Source organism: Thamnophis elegans, chromosome 4 (assembly GCF_009769535.1).
Source record: "Thamnophis elegans isolate rThaEle1 chromosome 4, rThaEle1.pri, whole genome shotgun sequence".
NCBI lineage: Eukaryota > Metazoa > Chordata > Lepidosauria > Squamata > Colubridae > Thamnophis > Thamnophis elegans.
This window is the reverse complement of record NC_045544.1, coordinates 68,120,931-68,145,892: the sequence shown is the minus strand read 5'-3', so window position 1 is coordinate 68,145,892 and position 24,962 is coordinate 68,120,931. Positions and strand designations below refer to the sequence as shown.

The following is a 24,962-nucleotide window of genomic DNA, read 5'->3' as shown; positions in this document are numbered from 1 at the left end:
GGCCTTGTCCACATCCCCAGAGGCAACATCCTGGAACTCAGCCCAGAGATGGTCTGCCAAGTTATCCCCCTGTGTCTCGGCTGGATCTGCAGAGGTGGAGTCCAAGTCCGACCGAAGCCGAGCAACCTTGTCCGCCAAGAACTGGACATACTCCTCAGCCTTACCCTGTAGGGGGTCCCCCGCATCCCTCCTATTTAGAGGAATTATTTCCCCCTGTATACATATCTTTGGACCATCTTTGGAATTCCTTCTTTAGATACCTCTGTTGACTGAAGTTAAATGACTATAAGAGAATGTGTGATCGTTTTAGCTGTTTTCATTTTGTCCATGAAATGTTCTGTTCAGAAAAGGTTGTTTGGTCCCCTCAATTTTGAATACAAAATTGAGATATTTCTGTCACTTCACACATTGTTGATTTAAATAACTGATTTATGGAAAAGCGCAGTCCTTTGTCTTAGATAATTAAACCTAAGTAAATGCTACCGTGTTTTCCCGAAAATAAGATAGGGTCTTATTTTCTTTTGCCCCACGAAATAAGCACTTGGCCTTATTTTTAGAGAGGTCTTCTTATTTTTGAGGTGCAGAAGGCGGCAAGCGTGATCACCTTATGGTGCTGCTGTGTGCAATATTTTTGGGGAGGGCTTATTTTCTGGAGGGGGCTTCTTTTAGCGCATGCTCTCAAAAGCCCAATTGGACTTATTATCCGGGAAGGTCTTATTTTCGGGAAAATTGTATTGTTATACATATTATATTCTTCACACTGATTTTGTTGAACTCTGAACTCTGTTATGTTTTGTTTCTTTTTATGAAATACATCCATAGAAATGTATTATGATGACAAAGTAATTGATCAGTCTTTCTGGGGATGATGGAATTCTCACTGATGAACAAAGAAGAATTATAAAATGCAGGCAGTTTCCGTTAACATAGCTGCTCAAAACACATAAATGTGTATAGCTCTAATTCAGACCACATATGTTCTTACTCATATTGTACATTGGTTTTCAGCTATCAGCAAATAATTTCTTTTTGCTTGAATGATAAAATATTAGTTGAAAGGAATTCAATTGTGTTTTCCACCAATTTTTCTGAATTAAAAAGAGGGCAGCGTTGATAATCTTCATAAATGTACTATATTAAAAGATAGATAAAGTTGGAAGATCTTCAAGATCTGGAAACACCCATACTAGATCTGGAACACACAATTTGTTGATTTTTTTTGACATTCACACTAAAATTAAAACTCTGAAATTATATCTTGTACATTATGTGCAGTCATTTTTCTAAACAGAGTTGGCATTTAGTTGATTTGACACTTAATTCTTTTTATTCTGAAATTAAGCAGAATGAGATGAAACTGATCTTTTGCCAGGGCTAAATGTAAATCTGAATATATCTATTATACAATAATTTATTAAAAATAAACCATGAATACATGCTGTCACCCATGATGTAATGTAAATTACTTGTCTTGTTTATTGGATTTATGAAACCATAATAATTAAAACTAAATCACTGCATTTAGTGATGGTCAGGTATAGATATGTATATCTGAATATAGTATGTATCTGCAGGTTGGGAACCTGTGGCTCACTAGATGCTTCTGAAGAACATTTCCTAGCATTCCTCATCATTGTTACTACCAGATAAAGCTACTGTGCAGGGAAATGTAATTCAGTAATATCTGGGAAGCCTTGTTTCCTATGTTCCTGAAATATTTATGATGCATATGCTCATATTCTGCTTCTTGATTAACAGTTGTATTGACTGTATTAACAGCTTAGCTTCTCATTTTTAGAATTATTTCATTACATCTAAGCTGTATCTGTTTTACCATCTATTCAGGGATGTCAAACTCGCGTCATCATGGCAGCATCACATGACATATCATGATCCCCCCCTTCGCTAAATTGGGCATGGGTGTGGCCAGCACGTGACACATCTGGCCATCAGGCTGCGAGTTTGACATCCCAGATCTAATTTTTTTTAGCTGTTTGTGTTAAAATACAGCAAATAAATATTAATCTTTTAAGGGAGAAAATGTAGTATTTTGTAATATAGGAAACACACACACGTACTCATATTCTGTATTTTTATATATTTATATTCAATTCTTTGTATTAATGTTTCACCATGGTATCCTTCTGCGACGACTGCGGGAGGTGGAGGTGGGAGGCGCTGTTTTACAGTAGTTCTCCTCTTACCTCTCGGACAGGTCGCAGTTGGTGTTAGTCGGGGGGCAGAGATCGACCCCTAGGCCCCTAACGTATGGGGTGCCGCAGTGTTCGGTCCTGTCCCCTCTTCTTTTCAACTTCTACATGAAACCGCTGGGTGAGATCATTCGACGGCACGGGATAAAATACCACCAGTATGCGGACAATACACAGTTGTATCTGTCCGCCCCGTGCCAACTCAACGAAGCGATGGATGTGATGAGCCAGGGTCTTGAGGCTGTTAAAGACTGGATGGGGGTCAACAAACTTGTGCTCAATCCAGAAAAGACCGAGTGGCTGCTGTGTTTCCCTCCCGCGAATTGGCCAAGTGTTCCATCTCTCAGGCTGGGGGGTCAAATTGTACGCCCCTCAGACAGGGTTCGCAACTTGGGAGTCCTCCTGGACCCACAGCTGACTTTTGAACATCATTTGTCAGCTGTGACCAGGGGGGCATTTGCCCAGGTTCGCCTGGTGCACCAGTTGCGTCCCTACCTGAACCGGGAGGCCCTCACAACAGTCACTCGTGCCCTTGTGACCTCTAGGCTGGAATACTGCAATGTGCTCTACATGGGGCTGCCCTTGAAGAGCATTCGGCGACTTCAGCTGGTCCAGAATGCGGTTGCGCGAGCGATCGTGGGTGCACCTCGGTTCACCCACGTAACACCTATCCTCCACGAGCTGCACTGGCTACCTGTTGATCTCCGGGTGCGATTCAAGGTGCTACTTATCACCTACAAAGCCCTTCATGGTATTGGACCTGGGTACTTGAGAGACCGCCTACTGCCAATTACCTCCACTAGACCGATACGATCGCATAGATTAGGCCTCCTCCGAATTCCATAATCTAGCCAGTGTAGACTGGCAACTACCCGGAGGAGAGCCTTCTCGGTGGCTGCTCCGACCCTCTGGAACGAACTCCCCATGGAGATTCGGACCCTCACCACCCTCCAGTCCTTCCGCGCCACCCTAAAGATCTGGCTGTCCCGGCTGGCCTGGGGTTAAGACTCTAACCCCACTCGAATTTGTGTGGCTGTTGTGTTTTTTAATATGTTGTATTGTCTGTATGTTGGAAATTGTTTGTCCTCCCCCACCCTTTTTTTGAACTGTGAGCCGCCCTGAGTCCCCCCAGGGAAAAGGGCGGCATACAAATAAAGGGAAAATGAAAAAATGAAAATGAAAAATATTTCCAGTATCTTTTTCTAAATTTAACTAGATATTTTCTTCTAAAATCTTTCTTCTCATTTTACATGGATTTGGCTAAAATGTTTACAAATAATTGAAAAATGTCTTTTTTTATAATATTGATCTGCATACTTGTTTGCTTATTTCTTTGCTAAAATATTTTTAATTTATACTTCTTAGGTCTACTGGCTTTCTTTCCTCACTGGAAACCAAAACATTATGATGTTATTGTAGGGATACTCTCTGCACGACACAATGATGGATTGCGGAATGCTATAAGGAATACTTGGTTTAGGCATTTGAAGCAGCATCCAACTTTAAGCCATCGGTAATTTATCATTCTTACTGCCTTGATTCAAGAAGATACAAATCTAACATTTATAGGTTCTCATTGGTTTAAATGAATTATTTCAAGAAATTTTTAGCATCATTTGAATAAAAGCCCAAAATGTATATTAAACAGAATGCTTATATGACCTTTCCTGTATGTTCTTATCAAGAAAAATCTTGCTTTTCTTAATAGTTTCGATGAATTTCTCAGAATTAGCCTGTATATTTAGAATTTTACATACATACATAAATACATACGTTTTACTGTTTGAAAAAAAGGTAGCAGGACTGGGATAATAGAAGAAAAAATAAATGTTGTTAATCTTGTCTTAGTGTCCTTGTGAAGTTTATAATTGGTACACATGGATGTGATGTGCCAGTAGAAGATAGAGAAGATCCTTATTCGTGCAAACTTCTAAATATCTCTAATCCAGGTAAGAACTGAAGGTTTGGGGGGGGGGGGAAAGATATACTGTATGACATTTTTATAATCAGTCATAAAAAATATGGTAGCTGCTACAATTTCCTATCCACAGATGTATTGTTAAATGCATTTAAATAGGAGCGCTGATATTTTCAAGTAGTTGTGATAGTTAACAACTTTTTCATTGTAATGAGCCAGAAAATAAGCTACAATCTGACGTATCCATGTTAACTTTAATAATGTTTGAAGTATATGCAATATAATTCTAAACGAGGAGTGTCAAACTCATGACAACGCGTTATCATCACGTGACATATTGCAACTTCCACCCTTCATTAAAATGGGTGGGTGTGGCCAGTGCGTGATGCATCTGGTCTGCGGGCCGCCAGTTTGACACCCCTGTTCTAAGTTAATACATTAAGGATTAATGTGTAAATGCTACTTATACACTGTGCCTGCTCTAGATGGTATAGAAATATAGAAAGTTTCCTTTTATGGTAAAATAAGAATATCTGAAAGAGTTACTGAGTCTTGACTGCTTTCTTCTTATTTTAGATGAGCTTGGTTTGCCCTCTTTCTTAATTTTTTTCATTAGTTTTGAATCAAGAAATTGAAGCCTTCACTTTGCCAGAGGATGATACTTCGGTGCTCTCAGAAGACAGAGTTGTCAGTGTCCATTTCAAAGTCCTTTATCCGATTGTCATCACCAGTCTTGGGGTATTCTACGATGCTAAGGGTGTTGGATTCCAGAGAAACATTACAGTGAAACTATACCAAGCAGAGCAAGAGGTATGCCATGTTCCAGTAATTGTCAATAGAATAGACCAAGTCCATAGTCTCTTTGTGTGGAAATAAGCAGGGATTATTAAAGTCATAGTAGATACTCATGAAGAATAAACAGGCAAAATGACTTGTGGTGCTGTTATCTACAATCCACTTGACTAGTGTGTTTCTTAATCATTATTTTAATTGGGGCAATCAGAAGTAGGTACTCAGAATAAGTGGGAATAATGGGGGTGGGTGGGTAAGTGAAGGACAAGTAATCAGTAATTTGTATTATACACAGTGTGTGAGCATTTGAGGACCAGATTGTCGGGGACAATATGCTGACTCTGTAAACCACTTAGAGAGGGCTATAAAGCACTGTGAAGCGGTATATAAGTCTAAGTGCTATTGCTATTGCTATTTAGAAGTCTGAATATAGCAATATGGTAGGAACAATAGTTATGTCCAAATTTTTTGAAGTCTTCATTCTGTACTGGAGTACTCATGGCACTTTAACACAGGCCTGGAAAAAAATTAAACTTTAAAGCAAACAATAAAACTTAGCGTCCAGCTCTTAGCCACCGTTTGTCAAGAATTTCTAACCAAAGCAATGTGAAGGGGTAACTGGAGACTGCACGGGTCTCAGTCACTTTCTTTTACATCTGCACTAAGTATAGAAGAATGCTGTTATTTTCCGAGTGCCCTTTTGAATGGATGGCTTTGTTTATTGGATTTTTGTAAACTGCATCTCAAAAGTTTGCACATTGTAAAATAGAATCTAAATACAGCAGCAATGTGATCTTGTAGCCTCTTCAGAAGTAAATCCAACAAAGCTCAGTGGGGCTTATCACTAAGTAGATATGTAAAGCATTGCAGCCACAATATGAATACTAAATTGCCTTGCAGTAGTTATTAAAGGCAGAAATTCTTTATCTTTTTCTCAGCTCTGGTTGTGTCAACGCATTGCTGTAGCAGATGAATTCTGCTACATGGCTTTTCAAAAGTCCATTGTGAATCAAAGTTCAATCTTGTGGTCAGCATTCTGCTACTGTTATACATTTTAACACGATTATTTGAAAGGACAGGTTGAAACTTTAGGTTTAAGGAAGGTTCTCATATAATTTAATCTCAGAATTGCTTTCAAAATAGACCAAGATGACGCTCCCAAGCTTGCAATTAGCAGCTTGGGAGGACATTATAGGTAGGTTTATACTTAGAGGTTCATGAGTAATGTAGCTGACTGTGTGATAAGATTTTAAAAATTTCACACTTATCCCTTGGCTGTGTTACACAGTAAACATTATTTAGCATTCAAATACAATTCAACTTTGATTTAATGCAGGGAAGAGTATTGTATTTGAATGCTAAATAACGTTTACTGTGTAACACAGCCAAGGGATATGTGTAACATGAAAATTGGTTTCATTATTGTTACATTTTTTCTCTATGGCTATGAAATGTTAATTCACTATCACCAGGTGTCTATAGATTAACATGTTTCCTTCTCTTGGGGTGAATGCCTGGCCCTTTGCAAAGAAGTGTATTGCATATCACCTTCTAGAGCAGGGGTCCTCAACCTATGATCTGCAGTCCACTATCAGGCCATGGGCCAACCACGCACATGGCCCCACTCCTGTGAGCCTCGTTGTGGGTACTTGTGACCACACTCACGCGAGCTTAATCATAGGTACTCGCGGCCCCACTAGCATGAGAGTTATTGCCAGTGCTTGCAGCTCCACTTGCATGACTGTGAATGTCGCAGGTGCTCATGTGTGCACACACACACATGTGCTTGTCCCTCCCACAAAATCATCCCCACTTTCCCCCCTCCTCCCGCCCCCGGCTGCCAACCTGGAAAGGTTGGGGAACTCTGCTCTAAAGAGTTCTTATTTATGTTGTAACTTGGATATGGTAAGAAGTGGTTGTCTTCTGAGCTGTGTGAGCTGCCTGTTTTTTCTCCAGGACAAATAATAGAGGAATCTTCTGCATATACTAGAATGTGCTAGTTTTAAAGAGATTAAATATGGATTATGATAAAGTTAATATTTAGGTTGGTAAATAGTAACCCTGAATTACTACTGGTAATTAAAAATATACTTTAATGCAGGGGTGGATTAATGCCTTTTTTATATAGACCTATACATAAATCTCGAAAAGTTATATTTAATGATTGTTAAATAGATTAAAATACCACAATTATTTTTGTTTTGACTGTGATCCATTTCAGTGTGAGAGAAATTGACTATAACAATGAAGTTTTCCCACAGTCTCCAAAACGTAAAAAACTTCTTAAAGCATGTATTAACAGAATAACAGAGTTGGAATGGACCTTGGGGGTCTTCTAGTCCAACCCCCTGCTCAGGCAGGAAATAGTTGACAAATAGTTGCCCCATATCTTAAAAACTTCCAGTGTTGTAGCATTCACAACTTCTGGAGGCAAGTTGTTCAAACATCTCATTATGTTGTTTTCAATAACATAGTAGCATTTTTGTATCTGTTAAGAGTAGGATACTAAAAGGCTTAAATTTATCAAAATTGCATCATCATACATAAAAGTGGTTTACGTGCTTTGTGTTGTTTTAAGATCCAGTTATGTTTTTTTTTTCATGAACTGGCCAAGAAGATGTGACTTTTCATGAATGATTTTCCTGGCTCACAAATGGGTTACTTGTTATTTCCATAGGAGGCACTCTTCAGCGCTCGTTTTAGTCCACCTAGTTGTGGAGTACAAGTGAGCAGACTTTGGTACAAACCTGTAGAACAGTTCATTCTGCCAGAGGTATGTGCAGTGTATTTATGGGGCATACTGTACATTGATTCTTTCTCAATTCTTTTTTCATTTATTCATATTTGCTCAGCATTTTGTTGTAATTAATAAAAAAAATGGATTTAGGACTCACATAGGATATGCTAGTCATCTTTTTGTTTTGAAATTTAAAGATCTTGACACTATTCATTTTTTTCACATTTCTGAACCATCTCTCTCGAAGAGTAATTGATTAAGAGCTTAATAACATCATAGAAATTAAATATAAGCTTTTCTGAATTTGTTTCCACATGTGGTATAGAAGCAGAAGATATTACATAGGTTTTCCTCATGAGGTGAAAACAAAAGGTATTATATTGCATTCTGGAATTATAAAGTTTAAAGCCTTTATCATTATAGAGTAGATGGTGACTAGATCAGGAAAAATAACCAGATGGATTTAGATTTGGAATCAAGATCAAGTGAGGACAACTTATGAATTCTGGAGTAAAATTCTGTTTCATAGCCTGATTTCTATAAAGCTGGCCAACTTTATTCATTCAGGCATGAACAACCAGTCCCATATGTGTGGAATTCAAACTAGCTGCTTTGTTCTCTGCCCATAAAACAGAAATCTCCCCAAAAGGGAAGCTTTCACCTGGGAAAAACTAGATAAAGCTCAAAGGCATTTGGGAGAGGTCGTACCTTGCCCTCTTGCATTTATGTAGTGAGTCCAGGCTAATTCCCTGCTTCAGCCCTCCTCCCGACTGGGATGGTTGATCTTCAACAGTTCATGGCTCTAAATCTTCTAAGCGGTATAGAAATCATTCTCCATGAACAAAAATGTGTGTAGAAAAAGTATGTTGATCTGAGATTTTACAAGATTAACTTGGTGCCGAGATCTCCCAGAGACCGATTACATTTATTTTAAAGTTGAAATAATAAAAAAAGAACAAAAATTCTGCTGACAGTACTTTTTCCCTCCAAATTTACGTGGCATGACGCTGGATAGTTCTTGGAAGTGACAAGTTGACCACGCCTGATTTAAGCTGAACAAGACAGAATTATGACAGAATTATGAACCATCGTTTTATCTGGCTTACTTTAATAAATAAATAGTTTAAGGTAAATACATGCCAGTGGGCTTAGATGTAATGGAAAAGTTTTGTTAATTTAAAAGTGGAATTAAAAATCTGTTGTCCTTGAAGATTTATCAGAGGAGAAAAGTAACATGAGGTCACAAGAATAAGCAATGAAGGGTTTTCCATTATAGGTTATAAATCCTATAATCTCTGATTAGGTCAGAGGTGGGTTCCTACCAGTTCGGCCAAATAGAAAGTAACTCGGCCGCCCATGCACCCGAACCGGTTCTATTGTCGGCGCCATTTTGATTTTTGGTTCTGTATGTGCAGAACAATCTCCATTGCAGAAATGTAATTTCCCCCCCATTTCTAATATTCTGCATGTGCACAGCCTTTTTTTGGTGTAAATGCGCATGCTGCCGGTAGCAACCCACCCCTGCATTAGGAATTTAGTAAGAATTATACTCCAGAACATTTGAAGTATTTACTTTAGCAAAAATGAACTTTAAAACATTTGTCCTGGTTTCAGAGAATGGCAACATTGTTTTTAATGAAATTAGGTTTTCATATGTTGAGAAGATGCTGCCGACTGAATATAATTAACTATGAACACAAAGGGCTTTGTTTGGAAGAGAGCGTTTCCGTTCAGTTTGTGCCACGGCACTTACTGCCAGGCAGCTATTCAAATTCTGAGATTAGGGATGGAAGAAAGGATTGTGGATTCAGACAGCAATGTTGTTGGATTAAGACATTTCTAAGTTATTAATTCAGGAGCACAAGGAATGCTAATTAAATGCTTATCCATTAATTAGAGTTTAGTCACATTATTGTTTTTAAGAACAAAGTACAAAAGTTAAATTTGCCATAATTTTCAGACACTTGATAGTTTTAGCAAAAACATTTAAATACCCATTTTATTCTTATTATATAGATCCTCCCTCTATTACCCTTCAAGTGACTCTAAATGAATAATATGCTCCAACAACTGAGAAAAATATAAAACAACAACTATAAATATCATAATATAACCACAACTATAAAAAACACAAAACCATAATAAGCAGCACTCATACATATCCTAGGTGAGATTTTGTTGCCTCAAGAGTCATTGTCTATGGAGGTTCTCAGTCATCCAGAAAATCTAGTTGCCTCTTGAAAAAAATTACCTTTGGAACTCAACAGCCACCGCGTGCCTGCTTAAACCACCTGGTCTTTAGGAGCTTTGCAGATGTTAAATTGAAGGATGCTGCGCAAAGAGGATAGTTGGTGCCACAGGAAAAAAGTTTTGCTCACCTCCAAGGCCCCTTCCCACACACGTCTGGGGACTCTTAACATATGCTATCTACCTGCAGATCTTGGGCAGGCAGGCTCTATTTAGAGCAAATGATGTTATGAATAGCTAAGCCATGCAAAATTTTATAAATTACCACCACTCCTGGAAATGCACCTGGTATCAAACTGGCAGCCACTGTAGCTCTCTCATATAGATATTGTATGGGAGCATTGATGTGCATTCTGTGCTAACAGTGGCTTCTAGATGCTCTTCAAGGGAGACTTATGTAGGTTGACTTATAAATAGTCTGGTCGGGAGGTGGTGAGGAAATGAATGACTTATGTCAGTGCCTCCTGTTTCAGGGACACACACAACTAGTACACCAGCCAAAGTGGGGCAATGAGTCTCCTGTTTATAGTTTCTATCGGTAGATATAGCAGGAGGTGTGAGTCCAGAAGAATCCTCATAATATGTATCATATCTTTTTTGGGAAGACTAGCTCCATTAAGAGTTAATGTTGGAATTGCAGCATCTCAGTTTCTATATTATTAGCTTCCCTGCCTTATTTGAGTTAAATCTTAACTTGTTCTTCCAATCTATTGCCTTATAATCTCCATACACTGGGTCAAGACTTTCGCTATTTGCTATTCAGCCTAGGGTAGAGTTGTAGTGTTGGATATCATCTGATTATGGAAGATAATGTATTGTACACATCAAACTTTCAAATAATATACTTTCCAAGAGTTTTCATATCAGTATTAAATAAAATGAAGGAGTGGGGTGGGGTCAAAGTTCCGGGAATTTCATACTACAGTGCCAGAGGGCTTGACCACTCATCTCTCTCATGCATCAAATGGAATTACCCTCTCATAAAAGAACACAATAACATTCTGCAGAATGGTGCCTGCAACCCTAACCTTTGCAGATGGCTTAGAACAGGGGTGTCAAACTTGCACCCTGCAGGCCAGATGCCCACTGCCCACGCCCAGCCCCAGTTTAGCGAAGGGGAAAAAAGTCATGATACGTCATGTGATGGCAACCTGACGCTGTGAGTTTGACACCCCTGGTTTAGAAGGATATTATGGTTGACAGTAATAAAGGCCATTGAGAAAACCAGCAGGATGAGGAACATTGCATTACCTAAGTCTCACTAATATTCATTGACAAGCGTGATCAGTTGCACCCCCTGCCTGGATATAAACTCTGATTGAAAAGAGTCCAGATAATCTTTTCTACAGTTTTGTGTAGTTGAAACACCATCACCTTTTCAATAAATTTCTTACAAAAGTGGAGATTGGAGACTAGACAATACAGTACTTGTCTGGGTCTTCTTAAGAAGAGACATACTAGAGCTTTCTCATCAGCATCCCTAGCATTCTCTCTCTTCCTCCCATCCCCAAATATCTCCTAGGTTCACCTGCCTCTAAAAACCAGCCCATTCCATTTTATAAATTAGAACCCTTTCCTGAATTAAAATATGGATTTTCTAAAAATGCTCTAAAATATTGATTTTACATTATTAATATTATTTGTATTGGACTAGATATTGATTTATCCCTTTGAACTTTTTAGTTGTTGGATAATATGATAATATAGTATATAATATGGATAGCAATTTCAACAATAGTTTGTTGAAAATGAAGGTGAGGTTTGTCAATCATCTGATTTTTTTCATGCTTTTAAAGGTGTCACTGAAAGGAAGATGAATAAGCTTCAGTGTTTGGAAGCTTCAGATTGATTAAGTATATTACTGTCAAAAGAAATAACTATAGAAATTGATCCCATAAGAGGGTAGTTTAAAGTAATATTGATTTGTTTGTGAATGCTTTAATGTGTTTAAAAAAGAGCTGTGGAACAAAAACAGATATTGTGCTGCTGGACATTTTTAAAAGTCACATTATTGAAGTATGCCTTTTTGAAAGATATACATAAGTTGGTCCTATGGTAAGGTGGTTTAACTTTGCTTATTGACTATAAGAAGGCCTATAACAAGGATTGTATCAATTATGCCAAAATGAGGAATGAGCTAATGGTATGCCAGAACACCGGATTAGGTTTTTCAAGATTCTTTACAATGAACTAGAAACTAATGTGAGAACTGAGTTTGAAGAAATATGGACTCAAGTGAAAGAAAGAAGATAAATGTCTTTGAATTAATGGACAGTCACTGCGAGAGTCATGAACTGCAAAAAAAAAAAAAAAAAAGGCTGATTAATTTAAAGTGATGTTGATCAAGAAGAAACTCATATGCTTTATGATTATGATGCAAGTATAAGGTAGACTAGGGAAAATGTGCTTAGCCAGGTGGAGGAAAGAAGAGGAAGTAGGTGGGCGGGCAGGATAGAGATACATAGAGCTATCATTGGAAAGTCATTGAAAGACTGGCAGATCTCCCTACAAACATAATAATCAGAGAAGAAGCAATTATCTTTACATTTTAAAAAGGTTGAATTCAGTTATGTACAGATAGTTCATAGTCTTAAGATTCTGGCTTTATTTCTCCTGTAGTTTTTGATAAACTAAAGTAGTTTGCTTCGTCATCAGGGGTCCCCAAACCCAGGCCCTGGCTTACTACCTAGCCTTGGGCCATTTGGAACAGGGCCGCAGAAATGGTGGGTGAGGGTTTGTGCGCACATGGAACCTAGATCTGAGTCAGCATTTCTAATACTGATACATTGAATTATTTCAAAATGTTGCTGCTATTCTGGGGGTCTGAATGCTATTCTGAATGTATTCGGGCTCTATCTATCACTGTCATACATGGTTATCACTAATGCTTATTGCATTTCCTTTCTGCATTTTCTATTTAGTACCTGCGTCCTAGTAATGTATATACAGTTGATATATGAATCTTGTGGAATATGTTCAACTCTGCAAAAGCTATGATGTAATTCATTTATTAATGTGAAGGTGTCAGTCTCACTGCTTCTTGTTTAAAACGTAAAATAGTAGCAGCTGCCCCTGGGAAAATGCTCAGCATTTTATTTTGTTGATCAAGCTGTAGATCGGAAGAGAGTATCTATTACCAAAATGAAAGAGATATCTAACTAAATCCAGCTATAAATTAGTTTGGGGTTATTTATGTCAGCTGTTCCTCTTTAATGTGCATTAATTGCCTTGAACCCTAGCAACAATGGAATTCAATTTGGCTAGCTGCATTTTCAGTATTGTGCGAATACCTGGAAAAATCAAGTTAATTGTATAAGCCATGGTACAAGTAACCATGCCATGAATGTATATATTATAAATGAGACTAGTGTGCCATGCACTTGGGAGCATGATAGATGGTTTGTTTCTCTTATTTTTCTTTGTGCAACTGTAGTTTATAATGGAATAGTGTGTCTCTTTAAAAAAAAACTTGGGAACACATTATCAACCAAGAACACAGGAGAAGCCATGAGCTTCTTAGCTTACAAAGTTCTTTATCGCGTTCTTGTCAAATTTCTTTCTGGGGCCTTAAGATACTGGATTTCTAGAAGCCCTGGCCTCAAATTTAGCTTAATATTTAGAGATCTCTGAGTGGTTAGATCTTGCCCCCTTAGTGATGGAGGAGAGAATAGACGTAACCTACATTACTAATATCTGATTGAGTGAAGATGGAATGGTTTTGAATTTTGCATCAGCTTCAACACCAAGATTGGGGAGCAGGGTTGGTGATGATCCTTCTGGAGAAATTGATGCCGGATGTTGCTCCGTAGATGGCTGGAGTTGAGGCTGTATATATAACCAGGAGCCCAAGAGGCAGGTAGATGTTCTGACAAGAAAAATATTTAGTCAAGTTTGGCTGGTTCATAAGTTCTCATTATTGACCAGAAGTGCTCATATATTTGTCTTTTGGCAAGACAACTGCACTTAATATGGGGCTGTCAATAAAGATGATTTAGAAGGCAGAACTGGCACAGAATGCAACTCCCTTCCCATCAGCTGGTAGATCTGATACATCAGAATGACACTTTTATAGGAGCTATGTTGCTGATTGGCTTCCAGATTCAATTCAAAGTATTAGTAATTACTTACAAAACCTTTTATGATTTGGGTCCTTGTTACCTTTGTCACTGTCTACTCCAGGTAGAATCTTTTTGCCCAATTCATGCAAGCCAAGGAGAATGTTCTGGTTTCTATCTTCCCTTGAGATTAGAAGTTAGGGCCTGGAGGATAGTTTTCTCTGTGGACTAGCTTGCTCTTGAGGTTAGAATAGTTTTCCCTTGTGTCATTTAGGAAAAAACTCTGATTTTTTTTACACAGTCTTTTTAGAGGAAAATCTCATATACAGTTGTCAGCCAATGGTGGTATTCAGCAGGTTCTTACCAGTTCTGGAGAACTGGTAGCGGAAATTTTGAATAGTTCAGAGAATCGGTAAATATCACCTCTGACTGGCCCTGCCTCATCTGTTCTCTGCCTCCTGAGTCGCAGCTGATCGGGAGGAAATGGAGATTTTGCAGTAAGTTTCCTCTGGAGTGGGGTGGGAATCAGTGCTAGGTTGTCAATTTTTTTACTACCGGTTTGGGCGTGCACCCACGTGCGCTCATGACGCTTCTGTGCATGCACAGAAGCGTCCGGGTGGGTGGGTGGAGCCTCCTGCCGCCGCTACTATCGGTTCATCCAATCCAGGCTGAACCAGGAGCAACCCACCTCTGGTGGGAATGGAGATTTTACATTATCCACGGCCACCAAGTCACATCATGCCCACCAAGCCATGCCCACAGAGCCGGTAGTAAAAAAATTTGAATCCCATCACTGTTGTCAGCATTTTAGTTAATGAGTGGACCAATATATGTTTATGGATTTATGGTGACTATGTATTATAGTAATCTGCCTAGAATAATATCATATAGAATAATGTAAATTGAACTTATTATAAAGAAAAATAGCAATATAGTTTTGTGCCCTAATAGATGAGGTTACAAACTTGTGCCTATATAAAAGAATAGTTATACTTACAAGATTGAGTATTCTGGTTTTAGATGAAAATTTACCAATGTACATAAAATTCTGTATATGCTTTGTCAAAAGGAAATTATAGCATTTTCAGTAGGAATTCCTCTAATTGCTAATAGGATGATCACTCAAGCATAACATTAAATAAATCAGGCTATCATATCCTGATTAGTTAACTGTAATTTTAAAATGTCTTAGGCACTTGCTGACATAGCAAAATGCCTACATCCTTTGCCTTGTACTGTATTTACAAAACATTTTGTCACCTTTTCATACTAAAAGTGCTAGATTTCTTTGTTGATTTTTGAAGATTGCTATATTTTAGGAACTACAGATATCAGTGCTCTGTATCTTTAACAGATATGTAAAAGAACTCTGGTGTTCTACTAGTTGGTAGCACTTTTTGTTAAGGATTCTATTTAACCACAATTGATGGACAATTGATAAACTTTGTCTTATCACTGATTTTTCATTACAAAATATAATGTGCAGCTGTCAGCTCAGTTAGGCATATATTTTGGGCTGTTGAAAGCCTTTGGAACAGGTGCTTTGTAAAGAGTCTTAATCTGGGCAAAGCACTATAGAAGCCATATTGTTTGGAATTCTTGCTCAGTTGCTTTGAAGACTTTCTTTGGTGTTGCTAGTGAAGCAGCTGGGCCTACATACATACAGTATGTAAACTCAGTCAGGAAAGCAGCTGCAGAAGCCTTCCAAAACATGTGGATTCTTCAGTGCTTTTGAAGACAGGTGCTTGGCACACTCTGACCATCCATTGCAAAGTACTTCTTTTGAATGCTTTGCAGAGCTCTAGTCTATATCTGTGTCTGTATCAAAGTTAAATTGTAATGCTTTAGATTTATTGTGTCTTCAAAGCATTTTAAAAGATTTCTGAAATACATTTATCTAATGTGTTCACATATTGATATATTGTTAATAGTATACAATGGCTGTTTTGACAGAGTTTTGAAGGCACCATTGTATGGGAAAGCCAGGATCTCCAAGGCCTTGTTTCTAGAAATCTTCATAAAGTGATGGTGAATGATGGTGGTGGTGTCTTCAGAATTATTACGGTCTGTCTTTTTATTCCCATTTCTTTGAAACGAACAAATAACTTTTTTTCGAATGAACAAATCTGTAAATGTTTCAGATTTTTAAATATTTTTTCCCCTTCTGTCCATATTGTTTCACGTATCTTCCACTTTCAGTGTTAGATAGCTGTGCTTATTCACAGTTGAAATATATATCCAGAAATTAAATGCTAATGTTGCCAACACTTGTAGCTCCTCTCTAAGTACTTTATTTAAAGCCACTAATCATGTAAATCTTTTTAATTTAAGAAGGAGACATAATTTAGCTAGGAACTATTCCTGAACAATAGACCAAAACAGTTTTAAGAAAATTAGAACTTGCTGAAGTGTAAAATAGTAATAAAATACCCCAATTCCTTTATATGTTACTATTCACTTTGAATGTTATATTCATTAAAAAAAACTAACATTTTGAATTCTTGGTGCTCTGAGCTTGGTTATTTTCTTGCAGATGTTTCATTACCTAACTAGGTAACATCTGCAGTGCATTGTAAAAGTGCAAGACTGCATTTCAATATATGGGTATATAAAATATGCATTTAATTGATTGATAATGTGCTATCAAGTTGTTTTGAACTCTTAGCAACTACATAGATGGATGTTTTCTATAAATATGTATGTAGGAGAATAGGGGAATGTAGAAGTTTTAGGTTGTTAAAATATATGGTATACATTATTATGCTCTTCTCTTTTGTGGTAAGCAATGTATGTCAACTATAGAAAAGGTATAAGAAATAATAAACCAAATAAATTAAAGGCATGAGATATAGTAAATGAAGAGAAACATAGCTAGATCTAGTTTCAGTAACCCTATTTATTGGCTTCTCCCATCTTTTGAACTTGCAGGGCTTCCTTGTTTTTCCAACATTTATCCACCACTTTATGCATTCCCTTTTATTCTTTATTTCTAAAATGTACATGGAAATATTCAGTGAATGCAATTATTGGGATTGGAATTCTCCCATAAGACCAGAACATGATTCTTGAAAGACTGCAAGCATTCCCAAGGCAGAGACTAATAACAAAGAAATTATTTTTCAAATGCAGATGCCCTACATAACTACAGCTAATTTGAGACCAAAGTAACCATTCAAAACTCTATGTATGACTTCTGTGAGAAACAGCTGCATGTGCTGTTTCTTTTACTGGAGTGTTGGAGGTCATCCAAAAAAGTGGATTACACCCCCCTCAACTTCTTGTTTGCAGGAGTATTTGGAACTCTCTTATTCATGCTTACTCAATTACAAACATAATTTGGTTGACCCATGAGTTATCACCTAAAATATCTTCAGTTAGATTGCAGTTCTAATTCACTGTCTACCAGAAGGCAGTTGTAACTTGAGTTGTAATTTACAAATCATAGAAATAAACTAGAGGGCTCTGAATCCAAAATCATTCTTTTACTCAGAGTTAACTTTGTTTAGACTGTGCAAGTTTGAATTCGAGGAAGGTTATGTACAAAATAGAAAACATCTTTTGTTCTAACTCTGACACAAGCCAATGTAATCTAGAAAATCTGCCAAACCATTTGTGCTTGGACACAGTGTAACTGAAACAAAAGCTGGAGTGTTTTAGTTGTCCCAGATTTTGGCTGAAACAAAAACCAGACTGGTTCAGCGTGATTTTATGAGGTTGAGAAGCCAAGCCTATTATGTATCATCCCGTGGCATGACAAAACCGCGCTCCACTAAAGCGCGCCCGATTAAACCGCGTCACTGATGTCATCAGCAGGGCGACAACAGCGACCGTGGAGAAAAAAGGGCGCTTTAAATAGCGCTTTGAAAGCAAGCCAATTCAAGTTAAGGTAAGGGTTAGGTTTAGGGTTAGTGTTAGGGTTAGTGTTAGGTTTAGGGTTAGGTTAAGGGTTAAGGTTAGGTTTAGGGTTAGGTTAAGGGTTAGGATTAGGTTTAGCGTTAGGTTTAGGGTTAGGTTTAGGGTTAGGTTAAGGGTTAGGTTTAGGATTAGGTTTAGGGGGGTTAGGTTTAGGTTTAGGGGTTAATTTTAGCTTTAGCGTTTACAGCGTGCTTTTTTCTCCGCGCTGTTGTCACGCTGTGATGACAGCTACGCGGTTTCATCGAGCGCGCTTTAGTCGAACGCGGTTTTGTGGTGGAACCGTATCATCCATTCCATGTAGCTTGTGCGCCATCCCCTATCTTCCCAATACATTCCTCCTTCTTCCCCCATCTCAACACATTCCACCAGACTGCCAGTCTGCCATCTTCCCAGAGCCTTTCTTCCTTGCCCCTTTTCAGTTGCTGCCATCAGTGCATTTATGGCACACTTGCCCCTTACTGTAGTGGTCACAGCAGCAAAGGCAGGCTCGAACATAGCATATTCTATCAGCTGGCCTGCTTCTCCCCCAAATTTCTGCTCCTGATGTCCCAATAAGAAATATTCTGTTGGCTGACCTGCCTCCTGAGCTTCCCAGTGCCTTCCTCTGTTGTCAATGTCAGTATATATGCCACCACCAAGAAAAGCCTGCAGCCTTGAGATTTTCCTGCTATTATCTTTCACCACTGCTCTCTGAAGCAATTGTGTTTTGTTTTGTCTCAAGAAAAAAAAAGACTCCAGCATATGGATAAAAACATGCATATTTTGATTCAAACATGGAACACTTGAAAATAATTATTCCTGCATGGGAGTGCTTTGTGCAGTGTACTTTATATACATTGCTAATTTCCTCATGTGATTTATGGCACATTATTTCAAATCAGAGGAGTGGCAATTCTCTATGCATCTGTTTTATATGAACTGCAATGAACTAAGTTGACCTTGCAAACAAAACGGTGTTCTGGCAAAACTCATTTATATCACCAAGGAGTTGCTTCAAAGGAAGTGTCTTCATTTACATTCTTTTCCATTATGAAGGGGCTGTTAATCAAATATTAGACATTTAGGTTTGTTACAGGTACAATTGACTGTATAGTTTCCAGGATGATCTTAAGGTACCATGTACTTCAGTACTCTTGAGTCCTGCATCTTGTCCCATGTAGCCCATTCTGTCTGGTGAAAGTAGCTATTTTCAACATACTACTGATGAACTGGAGTTACATTCTAGCTTTTCTCCTTTCTTCCACTTTTTATTATTGTGTCTGCATGAATATTTTAGCCTCATGGACCATAGAACAACCAGTTTCAGGGTTTGGGACACCAGCTGCTAATTTTAAGGAAAAGGGTTAAGGAAACCAGGGGCCCTGCAAATGCTATTGGAATCATAGACTCTGAACAAGACAGGGTTAAAACAGAAAACTTTGTTTGCTTAAAAGCCCTACAAATATAATCAGGTGTTACAAAACATTTAAAATAAACAATACGTTTTGTACATTATTAAAATATAATTGCTATTTGCTCCAGCACATTGCTTCAGCAGCACTGAAAATAAGACAAAACTTCTGGATGTCTTAATGCTGGAGTAAAAAAAAAAATCACATGATGCTAATCTAAAATGAACACATTATGTAAGTATTTAAAGATACCTTATCTAGATCAAATGTGTCTGACATATTACTTGATGATGCTTTCAGGATCATAGAATGCATCTTTTATCAAGCCTCCAACTAACACGTCCTGAAAAGTCCAAGGCATCCATCCTTTTCAAATCTATTTTATTAGGCACACATTAAATTGGCAAGGACTCGGTGTAATTCTGACTCTGAACCAGATCCAGAATTACACCCAATAAAAGCAAAAGTTTGAACCACCCCCTCAAACACAATCGCCAATCAATCCTCAGTCCAATACCCCGGTGACTCCAAACTCCACCTTCAGCCAGCTGCAAGCATCTTCTTTCTTCTTATGAGAAAGGAATGCTACCTAGACACAACAGTCCCCCTTATCTTTTCACACACACCCTTACAGCAGTTAGAATTTGGTGAGCCTGAAATAGTTTTTAAAAGCAGCTACTACAAGCCCAAGCTAATGGAGGAAAAAACAATACAAAGGCTACAATAAAATATGGCTAGACCTATGTCATCTTCAGTGTCAACACCCAGGTGTTAAGGCTCTTCTGGAAAACTGGAAGAGTGAGGGTTACCTCCCCTCTGGGGGTAAGAAATTATTGTTAAAAACGAATTCTGACAATGCAATCGAATTTATATTTATATCACATTAATTGGGCTAAATAGAATAAATACAGTACATCATGGTATAAATTTTAATTATCTTTTTAAATTGTCCACAATAGGCAGGAGAAGGATCACTACCACATGAATTTACACAGGGTGTGGAGGGGATCGCAGGTGGCTTTATTTATACTATTCAAGGTAAGCAGCAAAAAATGCTGACGCTTCCTTCTGTTAATGCTAAGCAGGCAGATGAAATACACCTCAGGTCCAGGTGGCTTAGTGAATGTGCTTCTTCTGATCAGCTATCTTGGACCATCCTGCCTCACTGAGAATTTTTGCACTTGTCTGCTTAAAATGTGGATGGTGAAAAGTATAGAGCTATTGTGATATGAAGTGCCCAAACTCTGACTCTTGTGTAGAAATTTGTCTTTGTACCATTTTGCACCAACTGGAGGGGAAGAATATTCTGGGAGTTGTGGTTCACTTCGTGAAGGAAGTTGTTTTTAATACATCTTTAGTCGAATATGTTTGAATTTGAGTTTTCTCATCTCTCAATTTTTTTGTTACTATTATGCAAAATGGTATGAATTTAAAGAAACAGCCTTGCTTCTGACATAAGGACTTCCATCAGAGGCAAGGGAAAGAGACAATTTCACCACTCTGCTGTAGCCAGTTTATCCAAAAATATACTTGGGATTGATTACTAGCTGCAAATTTTGACCATGTATTCAGAATAACAGTTGAAAGGGACCTTGAAGATCTTCTATTCCAACCCCCTGCTCAAGCAGGAAACCCTATACCCATGATGGCAAACTTATGGCATATATTAGGATCAAATCCCAGCTCAGTGAGCTGGTCATCAGGCTTCTGACATACACATGTGTGCTGAACAGCTGGTCGTCAGGTTGTATGCATGTGCGGCTTCCGGTTTCGGCACTCTGTGCCTAAAAGGCTCGCAATCAGTGCCCTATACCATTTCAGACAAATGGTTGTCCAATCTCTTCTTATAAAGAGGAGTACTCACAACCTCTGAAAGCAAATCATTCCACTAGTTAATTGTTGTGTCAGGAAGTCAGAGGGAGAAGTGATAGGAAAAGGCATTTTGCACTCATGGAAATCAATTTGTGTGGCTCGATATTTTGCCCAATCATTTTTCAGTATTTTATTGCTGCTTAATTCTTCACTGGCCTTTGTACTTTAGAAGACCGCACAAGTTTATTGAAATAATAAATTGACTATAGTTACATAGTTTTGTCTTTTATTGAATGCATTTGTTGATCAAAGTCTGATAGCAAAAGGAGCTCCTTTTATGTTTGCAGATTTCGAATAAGATATGGAGGGTTGAGGGAGTCTGTGACACCACATTTGGTTGGATGTGGGAGAAGAATAAGAAACTTCATTGCACAAGATGTGTAACATTGGATGTAGTTCAAAGGAAGCATATTAAAAACCCTTCAGTGTAAGGACAGTAGAAGATTATAATGTGAGATAGCCTTTTCCTGCTTTTATTTCAGAAGGTGAGATACTTTTACAAACCCTGCAGAGTCGCTCTGAAAGATTCCTAAACCATATGAACAAACTAGAAAAGGAGGATGTCTTACTGAAGAAAGAAAGCAACATTTACGATGATATAGTTTTTGTTGATGTTGTTGATACTTATAGAAATGTTCCAGCCAAATTACTGAATTTCTATCGATGGTAAGCTGGAGTGTGGGATGGTGATATCATATGGGTTTTGCTTGTTGATTTCTGGTATAAAATTAGCACGATGCTACTGAATACAGATAGTCCTTAACTTAGGAGCATAGTTGAGCCTGCAAGTTTGATTGTGGGTTGTGATGGTTAAATGGGTCATCACATGACTATGACTGATTTATCACCTTTTTTGCAGTGGTCATTAAGCAAATGTGATGGTCAGCAAACACAGCTGTTATTAAATGAACCCATTGTTCACTATGGGGTGCTTTTTTTTGCCGGAAAGTAGTAAATACCATTTTCTGGCAAAAATGTTGTAATTCAGATTCTTTTTCTTTGTTCCTTTATTTAATGTAGCCTTCAAGGGTAAGAATGAGATATTCTACGATGTGCTGGGTCACCATTTAATATATTCTTAGAATAAGATTATTGTTTTATTTGCTATTAATGGTTTAATTAAAACTTGATTGGAGTACTTGCCATTCATGGCAGATAAGGATGCATATTGACAAATACTTTTCCAGATCATGATAACACTGATGATTTTGATATAGGACTGTAGAAGCTGCAAGTTTTGATGTCCTGCTGAAGACAGATGATGACTGCTACATAGATTTAGAGGCAATATTTAACAGAATAAAGCTTAAAAACTTGGGCAGACCAAATATCTGGTGGGGAAAGTGAGTATTGTTTTCTAATATGTTGTGTTATTTATACAGTTAGTGTAAAGAATTTCACAGTAATCAAAACAGATGTGATGCAGTTAAAGTGAGTTGGCTGTTAAAAGAAAGAAGGAAAAATCTTTAGAAAAATCATTTTAAAAACTGGTTTTATGTTAATGTTCTTTTCTGTAAAACACTATTGAGAAGACATCAAACAATGATTAAAACAAATCTAAGAACCTTGTTTCAAAATGTCTTGCTTCATTGACCAAACTATATTGAGTTATTTTCAATGGTTCTGCGTGTCCATCTGTAGAGTCAAGTCCTTAAGGCAGCAAGAAGTATGCATGGATGTTTAATCAAGGAGCTGGAAGGGATTAAAGCCAAAAAACTAATATTTCTTTGACAGGATTTTTCCTCTCTCATATTCTCCTTTTTCTTCCAATGCCTGTTTCTGTTTAGCAAGCAGCAAGCTGCTGGTAAAGGACAAATAGTCATCAGAAATCTGAATTCATCTATCACAAAGGAACTTTAATGTTAATAAAGTGCTGTAGATTCCTCAGTCCTGACTTACTACTATGTGCAGATGTTGACAATGTGAACGAACAGTGAAATCTTGTTTTAAAAGATAGATTGGAGGGGGGCGGTGTTTCTAGATTGTCTGTTGTGTTGCTAAGTAGGGTATTGTGTGGCTCAATGTAATTTGTACACTGATATAATTTCTCAATTTACATATTGTTTTTTAACTTTAAGATGTGTAAACTTCAACTCCCCAAATTCCCTAGTCTTTTTAACTTTGTTCAAGAGTTGTAGGCCATGATTAGTTGGTTAGGAGACTTCTAGAAAATTCTGGGATTGTAGTCTAGACTGGGAAATAGACAAACATCTCAGCAGAAGACAGTGATAAACTACTTCTTACATTCCTAAATTGCCCTGGAATTAAGGGGGGGGGGGGGGATCCAAATAATTGAATTATTCCTTTAAGGATCTTGAACCTGTCTACTGAAGTTATAAGAATAATATTCCAATGGAGCTTTATTTATTTTTTATTTATTTTCTTCCTCTTTGGAATGTATTTTAATTGAAGAGTTTAAGTAATGGGTTGTATCCCAAGGTTAAAACATGGTGACACGGATGCTGTCCTTCACATTATAAAAGCCTGACTGAAATTATGTCTATTGGCAAACCTCTCAAAGCCATGAAACGAGTTTGGCTTCTTCTGTTACTTAAGCCTCTTGATGAATTATTAAAGGGATCTAATTATCCACCCTATAAGAGACCAAGAGACAAGCTGTGGAATGAGCACAGCACTTCTAAGAAAATGGACTAAAGAATTAAAATGTCTGTTAGACAGTGCTAGAGAAAGAGAGCTTAGGAAAGCTTCCTCAATTGCTCAAATAGGTTAGAGGAGTATTTATTAATTTTTGTATCAAAATTACAACATTTTGGCTTAAGTTTCAGATTAAATTGGGCAGTTGATCGGACTGGGAAGTGGCAAGAGTTGGAGTACCCAAGTCCTGCATATCCAGCCTTTGCTTGTGGGTCTGGTTATGTTATTTCCAAAGATGTTGTAGAATGGCTAGCAAGCAATTCTGAAAGACTCAAAATATATCAGGTAAGTCTTTTGATAGAAGGGGAGGGCATGATTAGAGCAAAGTGGGATTCTACCTTTTGAATAAATAGGATCACAGTTAAAAAATTGATATTAAAGATGAGTAGTCCTTTAAGTTCCTTTGTGCAAATTCACATACAGGTAATCCTCAAGTTATGAATGTAATGGAGCCTGCCAATTACATTTGTAACTTGATGATTCGTATGAGTGAATTGTGTAACCTGATCACTCCCTTTCGCTCACACATTTGCTAATCAAATGCCTGGGTCATTAAGTACATGAGGTATCTCAGGGTGGGGAGGCTAATGATGGAACAGGCTATCCAAGGCCTCCCCCGCCGAGATACCTTATGCTTACCTGCTCCCATCCTGCTGCACTGGGCTCACCTTGCAAAGATTTGTCTCCTCTCTCCCACGGTTTCTTTGTCTCTGAGGGAGAGAACAGGATGATTTCTCTTCCAGCATCTAGTCAGCTTACAAATGCCTTTTGTGCCAACAGTGAAAGGTTCTGGGGGCCTTATCTCATGCGACTTCAGGCACTCATCCGCTTTTGCAGAGAATGTGTGCCTGAAGGCATGCGAGATCACGGCCTCCAGGACCTTTCACTCTTGTCCGGTGTGGGAGGGGGAAGCAGTTGTGGGGAGTGAGGGGGAGAATAGGCTGAATGTTGCAATGCCTCTGCGGTCATTCGTACTGGCAAACAACTGCCATGGTGCTGCAACATTTGTAATTTCAGGACTGTGTCATAAATATTTGGGGTTATCACATCACTTTGAGCATTCACTAAGTGAACTGTCATAACTGGAGGATTACCTGTACTTTCTCTCTTTTGTAATGTAAACTGTACGTAAAATCAAAATAATGGAAACATTTGCACATTGGTAGATAG

The 24,962-nt window shown here is 38.0% G+C and overlaps 1 protein-coding gene across 4 annotated transcripts in view; it reads left to right on the top strand.

Moving 5' to 3' along the window:
- The window catches only part of B3GALNT2 (beta-1,3-N-acetylgalactosaminyltransferase 2), a 35,698-nt gene that overhangs the window by 5,921 nt on the left and 4,815 nt on the right, over positions 1–24,962 (top strand). Inside the window, exons 2-10 of one of the 4 annotated variants that reach the window (XM_032215394.1) lie at positions 3,576–3,723; positions 4,059–4,159; positions 4,745–4,938; positions 7,598–7,693; positions 15,913–16,023; positions 20,225–20,303; positions 21,620–21,803; positions 22,355–22,480; positions 23,918–24,077. In XM_032215394.1, coding sequence (XP_032071285.1) covers positions 3,576–3,723; positions 4,059–4,159; positions 4,745–4,938; positions 7,598–7,693; positions 15,913–16,023; positions 20,225–20,303; positions 21,620–21,803; positions 22,355–22,480; positions 23,918–24,077 — 1,199 coding nt within the window. The remainder of the gene's footprint in view (positions 1–3,575; positions 3,724–4,058; positions 4,160–4,744; positions 4,939–7,597; positions 7,694–15,912; positions 16,024–20,224; positions 20,304–21,619; positions 21,804–22,354; positions 22,481–23,917; positions 24,078–24,962) is intronic. The other 3 variants (XM_032215391.1, XM_032215392.1, XM_032215393.1) reach the window with 3 other exon arrangements.